At 41.4% G+C, this 20,056-nt stretch overlaps 1 protein-coding gene across 18 annotated transcripts in view; it reads right to left on the bottom strand.

The window, feature by feature from the left end:
• CDC14B (cell division cycle 14B) overlaps positions 1-20,056 on the bottom strand; it is a 99,154-nt gene that overhangs the window by 8,142 nt on the left and 70,956 nt on the right. For 11 of the 18 annotated variants that reach the window (XM_055130406.1, XM_055130407.1, XM_055130408.1 and 8 more), the window contains 4 exons: positions 12,633-12,771; positions 12,048-12,207; positions 11,232-11,329; positions 878-994 (listed from right to left, as the gene is read on the bottom strand). In XM_055130406.1, the coding sequence (XP_054986381.1) occupies positions 878-994; positions 11,232-11,329; positions 12,048-12,207; positions 12,633-12,771 (514 nt within the window). Of the gene's footprint in view, positions 1-877; positions 995-5,876; positions 6,022-11,231; positions 11,330-12,047; positions 12,208-12,632; positions 12,772-20,056 lie in introns of those variants that run through there. The other 7 variants (XM_055130409.1, XM_055130413.1, XM_055130417.1 and 4 more) reach the window with 3 other exon arrangements.

Below are 20,056 nucleotides of genomic sequence, written 5' to 3'. Positions count from 1 at the left end.
GGTGAAATTGCAAAGAATATTCTGGAAAGTCTTGTTCCACCTGTGGGTCTATTCTGAGATGTGGTGCTGACAGCACAGAATGTCAAACAGAGAGGGGGCAACACAGGTCACAGGCAAAGATCCCCCAAAATGTAACAGTGCAAGAATGGTGGACAGCTTATTTGCCCCCCTTCCCAAAGAGGATCTCATTTGGAATAGGATAAAAATAGCACGTTTGCCTTCAACTCAGTGTACACCCAAAGACAGAGCTAAATGTTACACTTGGTCAAAGAGTGTGTCTGTATTCTGATTCATAAAGGAAGTGCAAGATGCTGGGCTCATAGTCTAGAAACAGCCCACTGGGAGTGGTCTATGGCCAATGGGACAGTTCCTCTTCAACCTGAAGAGAAGTCCGAGCAACTCTCCTGCAAAGAGAAAACACCCTGTCCACTTAAAGCCTGTCCACACAGACTGTCATCAGCAGAATGCACCCATCTGGACTGCTCACAGTTTAATTCACCTGCAAATGTCAAAGTCAACATTTGGCAAAGGTACAGGCAGAGCAGGAGGCCTGGCACTCTGGCCCCTCTCTCGAACAAATATGCTTGAGCTCAACACAGATCCAAAGATTCCCTCTGTGTTCTGACAAGAGTCTTGGAAATTCTGAAGTCAGGAACTTAACAGTAGAATATCCTCTTGTTCGAAGTGCTGAAAACATCTCTAAAAATCAAAACAGGATAAAATCCTGCAGTAATATGACCCAGATTTTCTTAGATGATGAACAACTCCAACACATTTGATTCATTCCCAGAGAAGTTCTTATCTTCATTTAAATTTCCAGAAGACTAAAATGGAAACCAGTATTTAACCTCTCTGATGAGGAGGAACTGTTTCTCACCTTTTAAGACTGCTTTTTCTTGAAGCAGATCTGGTGGTTCTTTTAGTAATACCTGTACTGCCAGAAATGTTAGGGTCAGATGGTTTATAGCTCTGAACACTGGACTGAAGGATTACTCTGAAAATAGTTGGAAAAAAATAAGATTATATTCACTGAAACAAATGATGAAATAATGACAGAGTGTTGTTGCACATTAGTGCAAATTATTTTGCTAAGACCTGGTTAAGATTTGTTTTTTTTTTTCACATTTGTCAAAAAGCTCAGAAATATATGTTACAACATGATCTTTAGAAGGAAGCATCTTGCTACCTGAGACAGGCCACACAAGATATCATTTCCATGCTTTTGTAAAGCAAAGGACTGGCATTTGAAGCAGTTTCCACAACAAAGAAATCTATTGGTAAAACAAAACTCTCAGAATTCTAGTTATAAACATAAGAAATCACTTTTAAAACTCCAATTCTAAACAATATAAATAGCTAAATGATAATGACCTCTCAGAGCAAAAATGTATATAATACATACCAATATTATATACTGATTTCATATAACACTTCAATATTTTTTTGGTTGTTATTTTGTTATTGTTGAACCACACCCTGCAGTGCTCAGAGCTTACTTTTGGCTCTCACTCAGGGGTCACTCCTGGTGAGTACACGGGTCCATGTGGGACACCAGGAATCAAACCCAGATCACCTGTGTGCAAGACAAGTGCGCCCGTCTTGCCCCCCGCTGTCCTATCACCACGGCTCTAAACTTGAAAATTTTATAATATGTTCAAGCAAACTTGAACATTGCTATGATTGTAACTACTTCACTAAACTCTTCTAATACCATTAACATATAAGTGAACCTGTTAAAATTTTGAGACTTGCTTTCATTCAGTTAAAATCTCAAGGATCTGATGCTTACAGTAATAGATTGCCATGTGGTAAATTCATGAAACAATGCTTTCAGATAAAGCCCATATGGAATGTCTTGTATTGTTACTTATTCATTGAATCATCCCAGGGACAACAGAAAACATCCAAAGATCTCCAATTCTTCATGAAATGATGTCTGAACGCTGAAGTACACACATATCTATTCTACCATATCCCAAAATAAAGGTGAGACTTTAGGAGGATCCAGCTCTTAAAGAGAAAAATGGCCTTAGAACTCTCACAGTCCTATTTCCTCTGCCTCTGTTGCCATCACGCAGGTTAATTTTTAAAGGTTAATTTTTAAGAGCTGGGCTATCACCATATATTAAGAAATCCTTATCAAATTGCAGCATAACCAAAGTTGCACGACAAAATCCTACAAAACTGGCCTGAGCCAGATAAACACCCAGAGCTCCAGGAGGTCAGTAGTTTTCAAGCTGGAGGGAGGCTGGAAGGACACACGGACATGCTGCGGCCCTGCTTTTGTCCATTTTCTGAACAAAAATCTATCTCCTGTTTCTGGGAGACTTGGGAAACTATCTCCAGTCTCAGTGAGCCACATGGCGCTCCACAAACAAGCCCTGCTCATTTCAGCGTGTCTAAGCTGCAGCCCACCTTCACAGAGGTGAAATACAGACAGAAATGTTGGTGAAGACACATTATGATGAAGCACCCTCTGCCCTGAAAACAGTTTAGTTTAATGTTCTAGCAGACTGGATCAAGGAGGCACGATATTCAGTAATCTCTGTTAAAAGCTGTATCTAGAACTTTTCATAAACAAGAACAAAAATAAGCCCTAGATGCTTCTACAGCAATTTCCCAACCATCAGTTCAAAGAGAGTTGGAGAGGAGCAGCTGAGGAGGCCAGGAGGTTCCTGGTTCTTATTTCTTGTTACAATGAAGAAACTGAGGCACCTGCTCTTGGGGAAGGGAGAGAGGTGTGAGTGGGGTTGTAACACCTATTTTTCAAATAACCTGAGGACATTTATAGCCAACATGCAAACAACTACCATATTATAAAACCATTGATGAGAGAAAAAACAAATGCCAATATATTTTCCAACTTAAAACATTCAGGTCCTGGTTTTTAAATTCACCTGATTTTGAAACAGTTAATTACCAAACTGATAGATACTATTGTGAATCAAAATTCAGGCTAAAAAAACTCTTTAACTTCTCAATAATATCGTAGAATATAAATTTATTATTAAAAAAGCTAATTTATGTAGAAATCTGAAAGTTTATATAAAATGTTTAATGCATGATTCAAGCAGTAAGTTTCAAACCATCCCACATTTGCAGTAACAGGAGTTATTACAGCTATCATATATGCATCCATAAAGGGGAACCCACAACTGTACTGCCTCTGACATCCTACACTGAAAGAAATTTTGGGAGCAGCTGATAAGCACTTGTGAAATATTCTCTCTACCAGCGGGAAATGTGAATGACCACCTCTGCCTTCCAAACCCGGCCAGCACTCACGCAGCTCTGCAGAGCAGTACTATCCTGCCTTCTCCTTCCTTGTCCACCTTCTGACAGAATCCTCAGCTCTGCTTTTAATTACTTGCCCAAGTACAACTCACTCTCTTTTCTACAGGATGTTTTGAACCTTGGTATCCTTGGACTTTTAAAATGATAGTATTAATTTAAAATGATAGTATGAATGATAGTATGAAACCTGAGGAACACAGCCACACACACTAAGAAGTCAGGTCTCTTACCAAATGCTGTGCCCTGTGGTATATAAGCAATACTGATGAGAGAGAAAGAGGGGGGGAGGGAGCGGGAGCTGAGGAGCCTATGTCCTTGCAGAGGCACTCTCCCCCACGGGCACAGCACTGAGGGGACACACCACTTGTGTTCTCTATGCATGTCAAGTGATGCAGAGTTACTGGCCAGCATAGATGAAGGCAATATGCTGTCCCAGATAAGGCCTCACAAGGTCACTGTAAGAATTATTCCTGTATAGACAATACACGGGTCTTGGCACTTGTCTTGCATGTGGCCAAACCCAGATCAATCCCCAGCATGTCAGAAAGGTCCCAGAGGTCTGCCAGAAATGGATTCCTAGGCACAGAGTCAAGAGTCAGCCCTGAGGACCACTGGTTCATGACACTCCCTTGTAACAAAAAAGAGTAACAGGAAAAAGAATCTCTCCTACATTTCTGTACTGTTGTTGAAAGCTTTTGTTTTATAAATTCTAAACTGATCAGTCAGGTTAAAATAAGTAACTCTGGCTCCAGTGTAAAATGTCAATCAAAAACAGCCTTATTTTTAAATTTACTCTGGAAAAACAGTATTATCAAGAACTAAGTAGTACTGACATTTAGAACCCAACCAGTTTAAAATCTTTTGGAATAGATGAGAATAAATCTGCGATGTTCTGGACTCAATGTATAGAAATCTAAGCTTATTAAGAAAAGTAAAGGCTAGGAAGGAGGAGGTGCAACCAGCACACCTTCTCCAGATGGAGCCCTGGCGACACTGAGCAGCAACTAACACGGCTCCGGGATTCGGGACTGGGACACATCCGAGCCGCTCGACCTTTTCTAAAACCTGAAAACATACCATCTTTTAATAGAAAACTAATTATCAAATGCTTCCCTAATAGGGTTATCTTGTTTGGGGGTATAACTCCCACAACAATAGTGAGTTTTGTGTTGAAATATGGAACGTAATCAAGGTGAAGAGAAAATGAAGTGAAATTCATCAGTTATACAGTTGGGGTGGGGGGCGGGGGGTATACCGGGGATTTTGGTGGTGGAATATGGGCACTGGTGAAGGGATGGTGTTTGAATACGGTATAACTGAGACATAAACTTGAGAACTCTGTAACTTTCCACATGGTGATAAAATAAAATTTTTTTAAAAAAAGAAAAGTAAAGGCTAATTAAAGGATAATATCAATCAGAAACATAACATCTGCTTATGCTAGATTTGAATTAACAAGATATTCAAGAAAAAAAAGGAATAAGTGGGAACATGTCAAACATGCTTCCCTTGATCTAGAAAAAGAATGGCATCTGCTGAATTTCCAAGTCTTCCTAGGCCATCTGAAAACACCGAGACCACAAAGTGCCAAAGATGTTGCGGCAGAAATTGTACTTTGGCAGAGATACCAGAAGAAACTTTTTTATCTCTTAGTAACTTCTAAGTCTAAGAAGCAAGTTGAAAGAGAAGAATTGACACAGGAGCCAAAGGACTTCAGAGGAAAAAGAACTGCAGCCCAGACAGCAACACAGGCTCGGCTGCCTCAGCAGGAGGCTTCCCAGGTGAGCAGCTGGCCATTCTTCTGCCAAAAAGTCTCTTTGCTCTTTATGTGTGTAAGTGAAAAGGATAAAGAGAATACAAAGTCTATCTGTACTGACCTAATCCAGGCAGGCTGGTTCCTTCTGGGAAATGGGAAGACTAGAGAGTAAGGGCCATCGGGGCTATTATGGAAGACCACGGATACCAGAAAGTCCTCTCGGTCTCTTCTTGACAGTCCTGAGAAGTTTGCACTAAAAATGGTATTCCCTACCAGGAAGGAAGGAAGGTAAGGGATAAGAAAAGTCTGTGGAATCAAGACAGAAGACTTAGGAAGGAAGCAACAATACATACACAGGCAAAATCAAGAGAACAGGATGAAATGCTTACTAAGACCCCATGGCTACAAAATCAGCAGTAAAATAGAAGATTTGTAGCGAGGTGGAAAGAATACACTCAATATTCCTCTAGGAAATTAGGGACAATGTGCTAGTCAATTACTCAAAGAAAAACACCCCAATTAGCCCAAACTAAAATCTTTTGGATAAAGAAAGGAAACAATTTCAATGTTTTTACAAATTGCTATGTTAAAATCATATAAGATCAACTACAACTTAACACAAAATGCATGAACGGAGCAAATAAAAAGGCCCTCCCCATCACCAAACCACATAGTTCAAAAGATTCAATAACAAGAACAAAACATCTTTGAAAAAGAAGCAAACCAGCCAAGCTAAAAGGGTTGAGAGTGAGAAAAACATATGTTATGAGAAACACACAGGACACCAGAGGGGAACACGGGTAGAGAAACGGGACGGAGCACTTACACAGCAGCTATCGCCCAAGGGTCCTGAGGGCTACTGTGTTCTGAAACCATCGAAACAGAATAGCAGGATGGGGAGAATGTAGTCACAGACAATCCACCAGATGACAACACTACCCACTGCAGAGGCCAGCACAGCTAGGGAACATCTAGAAACGGGTGAAAGAAGAGATGTTCAAATCGGGAAGCCAAAACAAATAAAATAGCAAGTAAAGCCCCATGTGAATTTTAGATATCCAGTATTGCAAAATGATAGGAAATAAGGAATGTAGTATCGCCACTGAGTATGGAACTAAAATAATAACAATAATAATAATAATAATAATAATAACGGTAACAACAACTCTTTAACTGAAGCAAATTTGACATTCAGTGGTAAGAGATCAAATCTCTAGTTTGAAAAATGTTCCAACCTATATGATCATATGATACAGAAATCAGAGCCTTAATCTTGCAGCTGAAATTCCTCCAGAGAACCTCAGTTGTGTGACCGAAAAAGCGAGAGAGAAGTGAGCAAAGCAAACCAGAGTCCAAACAGACAGCGAGCAGCTTCCCCCTAGAAGCAGCCTTGCTCTCCTGCGCAGGGCCATGCTTGATCATATGCCTCATCTGCCATCAAGACGTGTGTACAAACTGCATACTGACATGCAGGAACACAACACGCAGGCAACAGGACTGAGATGGTCAATCTATTTCTGCCCCTTTTTTTTTGTACTCATTTCCCTTATGCAACTCAGTTTTCAGTGTTTTTCTACCCTCTGGTCTGACTTGCAGCAGTGAGGAGAGAAGCCATTCACAGTGGGGTAGTGGCAACTCCCCAACCCAATGACTCGACTTCCCTGTGGCCATGTGGGACTGACTGTGACTGCACAGAAAGGCCCAGGGGACTTCTGGCTGATGGAGTAGGCAATGGCTGATGGGTCACACCACCCTGACTCTCCCTCTCATCATATTTTAAGAGCATTGTAGGCCAGATACAATAGGATGAACCTAAAATTGAGTCTAACCTCACCCACCCCACAAGTTAGCCTGCACTACCTCTTTTGATTCTTTCCACCAAAAGAGCCAACTTATTTTGATTAGCCGAAGTCTGATATTTATATCAGCCAAAATGGCTAGAAACCCTACCGAACATTTTCCCAATCCCAAATTTCATTTGCAGGTATTAACTTAACAGTTATTTTTGTTTTCTTTTTGTTTTGAGGCCACACCCAGCAGTACTTATGGCTTACTCTTGGCTATGCCCTCAGAAGTTACTCCTAGTGAGGCGCAGGGGACCATACATGGTGCTGGGGAGGGGACCTGGTGGGCTGTCTGGGAGGCAAGCACCCTACCTATTGAACCATCTCTCTACCCACACAGCCATTATTTAATGGCTTGGAGGTCTAGTTGTCCGCATTACAGATTTGTACTAGTTCCTCTATTAAAAGATCATGGCATAAAACTGTTTTCTATGGTGGAGTACATACCCGTCAACACTATACTCAAGAGAATTTAAGAAATCCAAGCTGGGGCCAGAGAGAGCTGAGGAGTGCTGGAGGCTGGTTCCTATCTCTGGCACCTCATGGTTTTGCAACCCCTAAGCACTAAGCCAGGAATAGCCCCACTCCCCCCACTCTCCCACCCCAAAAAAAGCAGTCAGAGGTCATCATGTCTGGATTCTTACCTTGTTCCCATATAGAATGAATCTCTATTCCTTATGTAGCAGCTCAATTAACCCCATCAACTCGAGTAAAAACAACCAGATGGCAGATGCTACTATACCCATCAAATTCATTTGAGCAGAGGTAGTAACACTTGCCACTCTGTCCTGGAGATCTCAGATGGGGTGCTGTATGCTTTGTTGTCTCCAAGGGAGTCTCCATCAGGCAGACTCTCTGAGAAAGTGACTTTCACAATTTTTAGACCTTAACTCTTCCAAACACTAACAGTTTGTGAAATGAAAATCAACAGTAATATTGGATAAGGAATCAGGAAGCAATATAACCTGCTCACAATGACAAGTCTGGACCTCAAATGTGGACAGAATAACTTGTCCACAATTAATAAATCCACGGGGATGGGCCCCGAACTGGAGGATGAGGTGGGTGGTGGTGGTGGGGGCTGTCAGAGTTCCCCGCCCATCCACTGCCAAACTCTCCAGGACTCTTCTAGAAACAAGGACTCTGGAAGGGAAGAACACCCCCAGCTCTCCTCTTCTTGACCACAAATAAAGTGAAAACAGGATCATTATAACTAAAGATGGCTTGAAGTAGCAAAAGTAAAAACAAAACAAAACAAAAAACACCTTGCTTACTTAACCGGAAAACAAAGAACAATCTTTGGTGACTTATTTAAATGCACCTTCCCCTGACACCTCTGTAGACCCTTCCCCAACAAGTTTGGTCTTAATACTACGAATTTTGAAGAATTTAGCAAGCTGTAGTTACCTTTAAAAGCGTGCCCTACTTTGGTGGTGGTAGTATCACTGCATACATCAAATCTATCATAACAGGTTACCTTAACTAGAATAATAAAAACTTTTTTAGAAGCTTTTAAAAGTGATTTGGGGGGCTGGAGTGATAGCACAGCAGGTAGGGCATTTGCCTTGCATGTGGCCAACCTGGGTTCAATTCCCAGCATCCCATATGGTTCCCCGAGCATCACCAGGACTAATTCCTGAGTGCAGAGCCAGGAGTAACCCCTGTGCATCGTCTGGTGTAACCCAAAAAGAAAAAATAAAGTGATATGGGAGGAGGGCAGTTTGGGAACTATTCCACTATTTTCACAATTATAAAAAATTTTCAATTTACAATTGAACTACCCTCATTTTAAAAACAAAAAAAAGAAAACAAAACACTTTAACCATTTCACTTGATTTAGCTGAGTGCTTCAGAGCAAAGAGCCAATATCCTTTATCCTTTATTCCTCAGCAGGTAAGCAGAGGTGTGCAGAACTAGACATCTAGACAAATGATGGCAGAGAGGCACTTCTTCCCTCCCTGTCTTTGTTGTTTAGATAGACCCAGCCATCGTTCTCCAACCTTCATCCTATGGAAATCACATATCAAGTGAAACTATTATAGTACATAGTTTCATCTTCTGGCTTCCAAAAAAATTTACAGTTAGGGTGGTGAGGTGGGAGACCCAATCCAGGCCTCAAAGGTGCTCTGCTCTACCACTGAGGAGTCCCTGATTGCACAAATTTTTATTTTTATTTGTCATCTTGTATTACCACAAATCTATTAACTCTGAAAGAACCTTTTGCTGTCTCAACCTTTTTTGGAAAAGAGCACCAGTATTTGAAATTTTCTAGATAAATATTCAAGGGAAGCTTAATAAGTGAAGAAAATTTCTGGTAGCAGTAACTTTTGACTATGCAGAATTCACCAACTCTATGACTACTAACAGAAGATCAGTTGAAAAAAAAAATCAGGGCACAACAAAATTCATTTTCTAGCTCTTTCCAATTCAGATCCTGGTGGGACCTGACCAGCCACGCTGGTAGTTCCAGAAACTCACAAAAATGCAGAACTCTAGGTACCCATCACACCCGCTGCCTTGGGCCAGGCTCCAAGGAAGTTTTAAGGCCCTGTGACAGAGAAGGGCCCACCTGTCTCCACTAGCTGAATGGTGTCAGGAAGATGACTGGAATGAATATAATATGTTTCTAATTAAAAAGTGCTATAACATCTCAAGTGAAGCAAACAAAAAGCAGTAATTTAAAAGTCAACAGACACATATATATAATCAATATTCATATCATTCATTTACATGGCACTAATTATTGGAAAATGTAGCTCAACATTTTTTAAGAACTTTGCAGGATGTAACCTGCGACAACAATACGCCCTGGGTCTAGTTCTTCAGAATTGCAGTAATGAAAAGTTACCAAGGAAATCTCTTATAGTTATGTGACTGTAGTTATGAAGACTGTGCCAGAGCAATTAATCACAATCACTGGCAATTAATCACATCACTGGTTCCTTAATGGGTATCCTTATTAGGGGCGTTGAACAATACCCTTATTGGATTGAACAATCTAGTTTCAGTAACACGAAAGAATGAAAATTTGTTGCCTTACAATGAAAATTGATGTAATTATAAGAGAGGAATCCACTGTTATGAGTAGAATCATTTATTAAACTATAAGGGGGAGATTTACAATGGTTAGCCATTTTTTTATTCTATATATATTTTTATTCTATATACTTTTCTTTTTTTTTTAATGTTTGAAGCAATTTTATTTTTGTAATTACATCATGGCCTAGGTAATCAAGTAATTCTCCTGTTATTTCAATTTGTTGTCAGATTTTATCTCCTATATTCACTGAGCACATTAGCTATTTATTTTTCTAATAACCTTGATGTTAAAGGACTTTGAATCCAAACTGACATAAAAATAAGTACAAACAGAAATAGAGATACACATACTAACTACAAAATGACATAATAAATTGCATGTGTTTATATATAATAAAAAATTTTACTTAAAACTTTTATATATTTTAAAAAAATACTGGAGCGATAGCACAGCGGTAGGGCATTTGCCTTTCACGCGGCTGACCCATGTTCAATTCCTCCGCCCCTCTTGGAGAGTCCGGCAAGCTACTGAAAATATCTCGCCCTCACGGCAGAGCCTGGCAAGCTACCCATGATATATTTGATATGCCAAAAACAGTAACAATAAGTCTCACAATGTGAGATGTTACTGGTGCCTGCTCGAACAAATCGATGAGCAATGGGATGACAGTGACAGTGATAGTGACAGTGACAAAAAATACTAGTAGAAAAATATGGCCTAATTTATTTCATCATTGACTCAAAATACAATGCACTGCTATAAGGATATCACCATCTGAAACAGACTCTCTGTAATACAGGACTTAATTTGAAAAGATTATTTTAATAACTACGGTTGATATTCCTTTGCTGTTTACATCTCCCTCTCTTGAGAGGTCACAATGGTGATTATCCTGACAAAGTAGCTCTAGGATTGTTTTCTGATCTGTACACACCAGTGAAGTTGCAAGAGAAGATGAAGCTTGCTTCTTAGGCTAAAGTCTTAGATTTTATTAATTTTTTTAGTTTGGGGGCCACACCTGGTAGTACTTAAGGCTTCCTTGTGGCTCTGTGCTGAGGGATTACTCCCTGCAGGCGTGGGGACCGGATGAGATCCTGGAGATCAAAGACAATGTGAGGGCAGCAACCATCCCACTACACTACTGCTCTGGCCCCTACATTTTAAATAATGTCACAAAGCATTGAAAGGTGGCATAATAGGCATGCATTATAGTAAAAACGTAGGGGAAAGATGCTCACGAAGGAGCTCCTACACAAATCAGAGAGCACCAACCAACCACACAGAGGAAAGTACTCACGTGAAGGGAATAGCATTTGCTTTGGACTGTCTTCTGCTCTTCAGGGCCCGGAGTCTATCACCTTGTGTGACTCCATTGATTTCGTCCTCATCACTGTACTGGGTAAGGAAAGAGACACTGAGTAAATAATTTAAGTCATACTTTTTACTTCAGTACTGCACAAGAACGGTATTTGTCCAAAGACATACATTCAGCAACACAAACGCTTCAACTTCCTGCTGAACATTCAGCTATTTTCAAATAAAGCAAAGGGTCATTTTTCAAGACAACTATAAGCTGACATTAACAGAACCCAAAATACTCTCTTATACTATATATACATTCACAGTGACTAGGTACAACAGGTTTTCTATATTACAAACACTCTACATTCTTTTTTAAATTTCAGAATCTTTACCACTACATAATACAGAGAACACTGCTACCCTAAGCTCTTATCTTTTCATTTCTCTACTGGAGAAGAACTGGTTCCGTAAATGGGTTGTCACAAAATGGGAAAAATCTGGGGAGTGGGGAAGAAAAAGTAACTAGATCCTTAGAAGAACCTCCTATATCTACCTCAATTATCAACCAGAACCAAACTGAGTCAAGAAATAACTTTAGTATTATGGACAGAAACCAATATACTGGTTTTAACAAAGTACTAAATGAGGGTTAAAAATTTTTTTAAGTGACAATAATCCTTACAACTGTACTTTATTATTTTTTAATAAAGTAAATTTTATAAATTTTCTTTATAAAATTTTCTCCACGCTCTAAAAGGCTCTCAAAGCATTTTAAACAATGAAAAGAGCATGACAAGGATAGTGTAATTACCAGCTCAGGTTCTTGCTTGTTTCGGTTCTCCACCCCGGTGATGGAAATGTCATCGACAGCCAGGAGGAGCTTCGAAACGGCGGCTCTGTGCTCGCCATCCTCCTGACCACTCAGCTTCTGACGGAAATAATCCCCTTCCAACCAGAGGCTTGACTGTTTCCTAAAGCATTCAAATAACAGCATGAACACAGAGTTTTCCAGAAAGATCCACACAAACAGTTTTCGGCTCTTGGAGGATCTGTTGTTACTGGACAGTAAGAAAAGAGTTCAGGGGCTGGACCAATAACACAGCGGGGAGGGCATTTGCCCTGTATGCAGCCGATCCGGGTTTGATTCCCAGCATCCCATATGGTCCCCGAGCACTGCCAGGAGTGATTCCTGAGTGCAAAGCCAGGAGTAACCCCTGTGCATCACTGATTGACCCAAAAAACAAAGAAAGAAAAAGAGGAGAGGAGAGGGGAGGGGAGGGGAGGGGAGGGGAGGGGAGGGGAGGGGAGGGGAGGGGAGGGGAGGGGAGAGCCCCTGTTCCATTTCTTTGAGCCCCATGTGCTTCCTGAGCGATTACAAAGTTCTCTGTACACGTACATCAGCAGAAATTGCTGCTGAGGCCCAATGACGGAGCCAGGCCTGCAGATCCTCACCCAGGCGATGCTCTCGGCTGCCGTCATCCGATAATGCTTCATCAGGTAGCAGGCGATCATCGTGCCTGTACGCCCAAGGCCAGCTAGGGAAGAAAACATACCAAAACCATAAGACCTGTAGCACTACCCTCGAAGATCCTACAGGGCAGACAGAATTGTTGTTTTGGGGTCACACCTGGTGATGCTGAGAGTTACTCCTGGCTCTGCACTCAGGAATTACTCCTGGTGGTGTTCAGTGGACCATATGGAATGCCAAGGATAAAACCCTGATTGGCCTAATGTAAGGTAAATGTCCTCCCAGCTGTACTATCGCTCCAGCCCCCAGGTGGAATTTCTTTTTAAGGCTTCCCATAATTCTGCTTCCCTGAACATGAGTCTCAAGTTCTAAAGGCCACTGTAGTCCCATGGAGAGTCTTTAAATACACTGGGCCTCACCTCCTCTCAGCTAAAACAGCAGACAGCCTCCAAACCATACCCCACCCTCCAAGCCACACTGCAGGCTGTGTGCTTGCCTGAGCCAACTCTTTCAAATAAACCTATAGGCATATCCTATTCATTCTACTTCTCTGGAAAACCCTAATTTACAAGGATTTTGGTCCCATAAATTGGCATGTAACTGTAACTATATGTAAAAATGTGACATGGCTTTGGAAATAACACTATTAAGGAATAGGAGTTCTAAAGCACATGTCTTAAGTAAGAACTTAAAAGACAGTCCTTTTGGGTTTGTTCTGGATACAGCCAGTTGTGCTCAGTTACTCCTGGCTCTGCACTCAAGGATCACTCCTGATGGGACTTGAGGGACCATATGGGGTACTGGGGATTGAACTTGGGTTGACTATGTGCCTTATCTACTGTACTAGTGCGTCAGCCCCTTAGCCAGGACCTGTTGTCTGTTGGTGGGAATGTAGATAGATGTTAAGGGGGATTCTGGTAGAAGCTCAGACAGGAATGGAGAATCTTATCTGAAATTAAAAGGAAAGCCATCTTTGTTAGGAAATGGCAAAAGGAAAAAAGAAGTTGAATTCTGTTCCAGCCCTTTGTGGAAAGCAGAAGTTTCACAAAATATCAAGAGTGACTGACAGCCTTGGATAATCAGCAAAGGGCATTTGTAAATAAAGTGTTGAAGGTGCAAGCCTAGTTTCTCTTTTCTGATTATAGAGGACTGCAAGAGGAGATAAATAAGCAATCATTAAGCAAAGAGGAGCTAGAAACTAAGCCTTTATAAATACCAGGCCACCCACTGTGCAAAGTGAGTGTTTTTGAGAGAGAACACTAAGGTGTGGTGAGACAGTCAATTCCATACATGGGTGGTAAAGAGATCATGCATGAATCTAATTAGCAAAAGCCAGAGACAGAGATGGAATTATACCAGCAGACCAGAGGGGTTGGGTCTGAAGGTGACAATGAAAGAGATCCCTGAAGGAGTCAGATCTCTGAGTTTCTATGGTGGGCTTTTGGCTGCAAATATGCCTTGTCTCGATAGGTGAGGGGGAGACAACCATGCTGTCCCACAGGAAATACCAAAGGGGCAAGACTCAGTCTCATAGGGTGGATGCAAGTCCCTGACTACGGTGGCTGGGCTGCCACAAAGATGGGCAGACAGGAGGGAGAGTGGTGTTCAAGAGCTGACTGTGAGCCTCCAGGCCGAATGAAAGACTGACTTGTACAGATCTGTCTCCTCTTGATCTTTTCTGATTAACTGGCTTAGACAGTGAGTGTCTGCACTCTCCCAGACCCATCCTCAATTCCAGAAACCCCAAACCTGTCCAGCTTCACAGATTCACATCAAGAAAAGAATTCTTGCTTTTGCATGTGTGTTCCTGAAGCACCAGCCATCTCTGATGCCAGTGGTATTTGGGTGGGACTGAAATGTGTTTGAGGACTGCTTCAGTAGAGTCAATGTACACACAAAGCCATGAGTACCAGGCAGCCAGAGAACAGAACAAAACGTCAGAGATGAAATTATGGCCACCAATACCCCACTCCCAATCCATATGCTAAAGGGTTTTTTGTTTGTTTTTTTGAGCCACATCTGGGAGTGCTCAGGGATCAGTCCTGGTGGGGTTCAGGGACCAAATGTGGCGCAGGGGCTAGAACCCAGGTCAGCCACATGCAAGACTCAATCCTTACTTGCTATAGTCTCTCTTCAGCACTCACAGGTTGAAGTTTTAACTGTTCAGTTCTAAGGGGAGCAGTTTATGTAGGTAATCATGTTCCTAATGTAACAGGACCAGGAATGAGTATTACAAAGGACAAAGAGAAAGAGGCCACCTGCAAGCCAGGAGGAGCGGCCTCGCCCCACCACATTTTAAACTTCCAGTCTCCAGAACTGTGTAAAATGGGACTTCTGTTGTTTAAATCACAACCAATTCTGTTCTGGTACCTTGAGCAAATTAATACACCTCCTAATTATTCTCACTTTTCACTTAAGAATCCAACCCTTCACATATCAGCTTTCTTCTCAAAACAAAGATCTAATCAAGTCCTGTTTGAAGACTGTTGGTGTTTTTTGCATATTTGTTTTGTTTTGTTTGTTATGGTTTTTGTTTTGTTTGAGTGCTACACCCAGCTCAGTGCTCAAGGAGACTGCCCTCAGTGGTGCTCCAGGGAACTCCCACATACAGAGCAAGAGCCCGAAACATTGACTCTCCTGTCACTCTCCAGGACTTTAAATGGTCATCAGTCAACCAAGGCTGAATAATTCTTTGCTGTGAGGACTACTGTGTGCATTTTAAAATGTTTAGGGACATCCCTGACCTCTACCAACTAAATACCAACAACAACTCCCTAGATTTGTGATATCCAGTAAATATCTGCAGGTATTGCTGAGTATCTAGGGCAGCAACATCATTCTGATGAAGCACTTTAACTAAGGCTCACTTACTATGAACTTTAAAAACATAAAATATTAATGATGGATTTTGTTATAATTGTTATAAAATATACATAAATTGAGCATGTTTATAAGATGTCCCATAATACACTAGTCCCCTTATTTCATTTGCTCATTGACATTTGCCTTTCTGTTTTTGTTTTAGATTGCACCCAATGATACTTGGAAGTTGTACCTCACCGTGCTCAGGAAACCTTCTAGCCAAGGTGAGGGTTTGAGCCTAAGGCTCCTACATGCGAGTGCCCACTGCACTAGCCCTGAGTCCTCACTGATGTCACCTTCAGGAGTATCTCTCTTCAGAGGTGCCCAGACCTCTGGGAATTCTTGGCCCAGATGCAGTTCAATGTGAAGGCCCCGAATAAAGTGCTACTTAGGGTGCTGCAACGCTGGGGAGCACAAGGTACCCTAGCTCTCTGGGGACCTCCAGAATTATCCCTGACGGCTGCACCTACAGTGTTCAGAGGCCAGGTGGTACAAGGATGGAGCCAGGATGGGTTGAATGCAAGGCCTGTGCCAAAACCCCTACAGGAGCTGTAGCTCAAGACAGAAACATGAAATACCTTATCAGCTAATTCAAAGACTATCGAAGGTTGATTTCTAGAAATCATCATTTTTAAGTGTACAGTTCAGTGGCATTGACAAACTCATGCTGTGTAGTGCATCCCTGAAACAAATGCATATTCTGTTCCTGCAGTCGTCTGTGTCTATCAGCTACAATATACTATATTGGACTGTATTAGCCAAGATCTCTCTCTTCTTCTCTGCTTGTTCATTTCTGAAAAATGGGATAAAAAAAAATCTCTAATTTAATTATACGCAATTGTTCTATTACTGTATGTCAACTTCTATGTTTTTTTTCCCTTCAATTCTGTCAATTTTTCCCTTATATACTTTAAAGGTTTGTCATTGAAAATGGTTATAAATATTACATCACCTTGATACATATTATATCATCTTGCTATATTAGAATGTTTGCTAGTATGAAATGTCCTGTTTTGTCTCATAATTTATTTTAAATTCGAGTTGTCGTGGGCTGGGTAGAGTGTTTTCCTTGCACACGGCCAACCTGCATTCAATCCCCTGCATCCCATATGTCCCCCAAGCACCACCAGGAGTAAGTCCTGAGTGCAGAGCCAAGAATAACCCCTGAGCATCGCAGGGTGTGATCCAAAAAGCAAAACAACAAAAAAATAAACAAGTAAACAACAACAACAAAAAAAACAAGTTTGGTTTGCCTTTATTTATTTTGCTTGTTTTGTTTGGGGTTCACACCCAGTGACACTCAGGACTAGCTCTGCACTCAGGGACTGCTCCTGGAGAGCTGGGGGACCATGAGTGGGGCCAGAGATGGAACCAGGGCTGGCCGCCTACAAGGCAAGTACCCTACCTGCTATACTATCATTCCAGGCTCTGTTTTTTTTTCCTTTTCGGTCACACCCGGCAATGCACAGGGGTTGCTCCTGGCTCTGCACTCAAGATTACTCCTGTCGATGCTCAGGGGACCATATGGGATGCTGGGAATTGAACCCAGGTCAGCCGCGTGCAAGAAGGCAAATGCCCTACCCACTGTGCTATTGCTCCAGCCCCTCCTATATCTTTATAACTACTACATCATCACTCTTTTGGCTACTGGATCACTGTCACTGTCACTGTATCACTGTCATCCCATTGTTCATCGATTTGCTCAAGCGGGCACCAGTAATTGTGAGACTTGTTACTGCTTTTGGCATATCAAATACACCATGGGTAGCTTGCCAGGTTCTGCAGTGCGGGCAAGATACTCTCGGTAGCTTGCAGGGCTCTCCAAGAGGGATAGAGGAATCGAACCCAGGTCAACCGCGTACAAGGAAAACACCCTACCCACTGTGCTATCGCTCCAGCCCCTTTTGACTACTACTTATATAAAATTTTCCTATCTCTTTACCCATTTATGTCTTTCTATTTAAACTTAATTTCTCTTTGATAATATACTACTGGATTATTTTAAGCCGTGTTTCTAATGTTTTGGATTAGAGAGTTTTGAACTGAAATTACACTAAAACTATTTTTCTCAACTGTTCAAGTATTTACCTTAACCAGTGCCCATTCATTCTTTAATTTCAAGTGCCAAAGTACCCATCATTTGTCAATTCTTGCAGGCTAGGAAGCGGTAGCAATAAATTCCCTATGATAGTGACCTGGGAATGTGTCTATTCCTCCCTCACTTTGCAGGGACAATTTTTCCAGAAACAGAATTTTTGGCTAAGTTCTTTCCTTCAGCACTACAAATATGCCAAGCCCACAGCCCACAGTCACATAAGGTTCTAATAAGAAATCTGCGAATAAACTTATTGGGGTTTTTTGTATGTGTTAAATGACTTCTCTTTTGTTGATTTAAACATTCTCTGTCTCTGCTTTTATACTGATTATGTTCATCTTGATGTAAGTCTTTTGAGTTTTTCATATTTGGAGTTCACTGAGCTAACTTCCTTGATGCTAAAATTCCTATCTTTCATCAACTTTGGTAAGTTTTCAGTCATGACTTCAAATAATCTCTGCTCCTATTTTCTTTCTTTGGAACTCCCACAATCCACAACAGTCTACTTACACGGTGTCCCATCAGTTTCTTAGGCAAGATTCACTTTTCAGTCTCTTCCTGTTCTCTTCCTGTAATCATTTATTTCAACTGTCGTATCTTCAAAGTTGCCAAATACTTCTGCCTACCTACTTATGGCTATTTTTTATTGCAGGTGGGGTACACTGGCAGTATTCAAAGCTTACTCCTGGCTCTGGGCTCAGATATCACTCCTGAGCAGGATCCGAGGGACCTTATGTGGTGCTAGAGGTTGAACCCTGGTCAGCTAAATCCAAGGCAAACATCATACCTATAGTATGGGCCCTCATGTCAATTTTGTGTGTGTTTTCAAATTTTAGTCATGGTTTTTGGGCCACACCCAGCGTTGCGCAGGGCATACTCCTGGCTTTATACTCAGGACCATATGGGATGCAGGGATCAAAGCCAGGTTAGCTACAAGCAAAGCAAGTGCCCTAACCACTGTACTATCTCTCCAGCCACCCCCCTCATGTCTATTCTTAAACACAATTCGCAAATTTTTTATTTTGGTGTTTTTTATCGTGTTTCAGTTTCAGAATTTCTTTTGGTCCCTTTTTATATTTCTTATTTCTTTATAGGTATTTCCGTCTTCACACTATTTTGTAGACTCTTTAGATTTTCTCTCTGAGCACCTTTAAGATGACTTTTTCTGTTCTTCTCTCTCTCTCTCTTGAATGAACTACACTTTCCTATTCCTTTGTATGTTTTGTCATTTTAATTTTCTGTGCAAAAAGGATGTATCCAAATCTTATGCTACTCTGGTGATTAATTTTTGGCTATTTCCTAGATCTGGTTTCCTTTTACCCCAATGTTTGATTTTTCTTAACAAAAATATATTCTTTGTCTTCTATCCAATAAGAAGAAAAATGCTAAACAAATCCTCGTACATTTATTCCATGTATTATTACACACTGGACTGGAGCGGTAGCATAGCAGGTAGGGTGTTTGCCTTGCACGAGGCTGACCCAGGTTAGATTCCTCTGTCCCTTCTGAGAGCCCGGCAAGCTACCAAGAGTATCCCGCCTGCATAGCAGGGCCTGGCAAGCTCCCCATGGCGTATTCGATATGCCAAAAACACAACAATAAGTCTCACAATGGAGACGTTACTGGTGCCGGCTCGAGCAAATCAATGAACAATGGGACGACATTGCTACAATGCTACATTATTACACATTCATTCACTCAATAAATTAAACAACAGTTACTGTCCCAGCACCTAAAATTAAGCAACATATTAAGAATATGAACTTTACAAAAAAAAGTCTGGGGAAAAAGTTGTTCCTAGAATCTTACCAAAGGATAGACATGAAACAGATAGTTGGTCAATAAATGAACTTATTTCATTGTTATATCCTTTAGGGTTACCATAAACACAATTTATTTCACTTTTTTCAGGAATCAGAAGTTTATTTTTTGGTTCTGGGCCACACCCAGTGATGCTCAGGGGTTATTCATGGCGGTGCTAAGAGGACAATATGGGGTTCCAGGGACCAAATCCCGGTCATCTGCATGCAATGCAAGCGTCCTACCCATAGTACTATCTCTTCCGTCCCTACAGTTATATTTTTGAATCACACCTGATGACGCTTATGGTTTATTCCTGGCTCTGCACTCAAGGATTACTGCAGCCAGAGTTCAGGGAACCAAATAAGATACTGGGGACCCAACGTGGGTCATGGACATGCAAACTCTAGTGTCCTACTTGCTGTCCTATCTCTGTGGCCCCAGTGTCAAGGTTAAAAATACATTCTGTAGGGGCTGGAGCGATAGCATAGCGGGTAGGGCGTTTGCCTTGCACGCGGCCAACCCAGGTTCGAATCCCAGCATCCCATATGGTCCCCTGAGCATCGTCAGGAGTAATTCCTGAGTGTAGAACCAG

Source organism: Sorex araneus, chromosome 3 (genome assembly GCF_027595985.1).
Source record: "Sorex araneus isolate mSorAra2 chromosome 3, mSorAra2.pri, whole genome shotgun sequence".
Classification (NCBI taxonomy): Eukaryota; Metazoa; Chordata; class Mammalia; order Eulipotyphla; family Soricidae; genus Sorex; species Sorex araneus.
The sequence above is the reverse complement of the archived record's forward strand: the minus strand, read 5'-3'. Positions and strand labels throughout refer to the sequence as shown.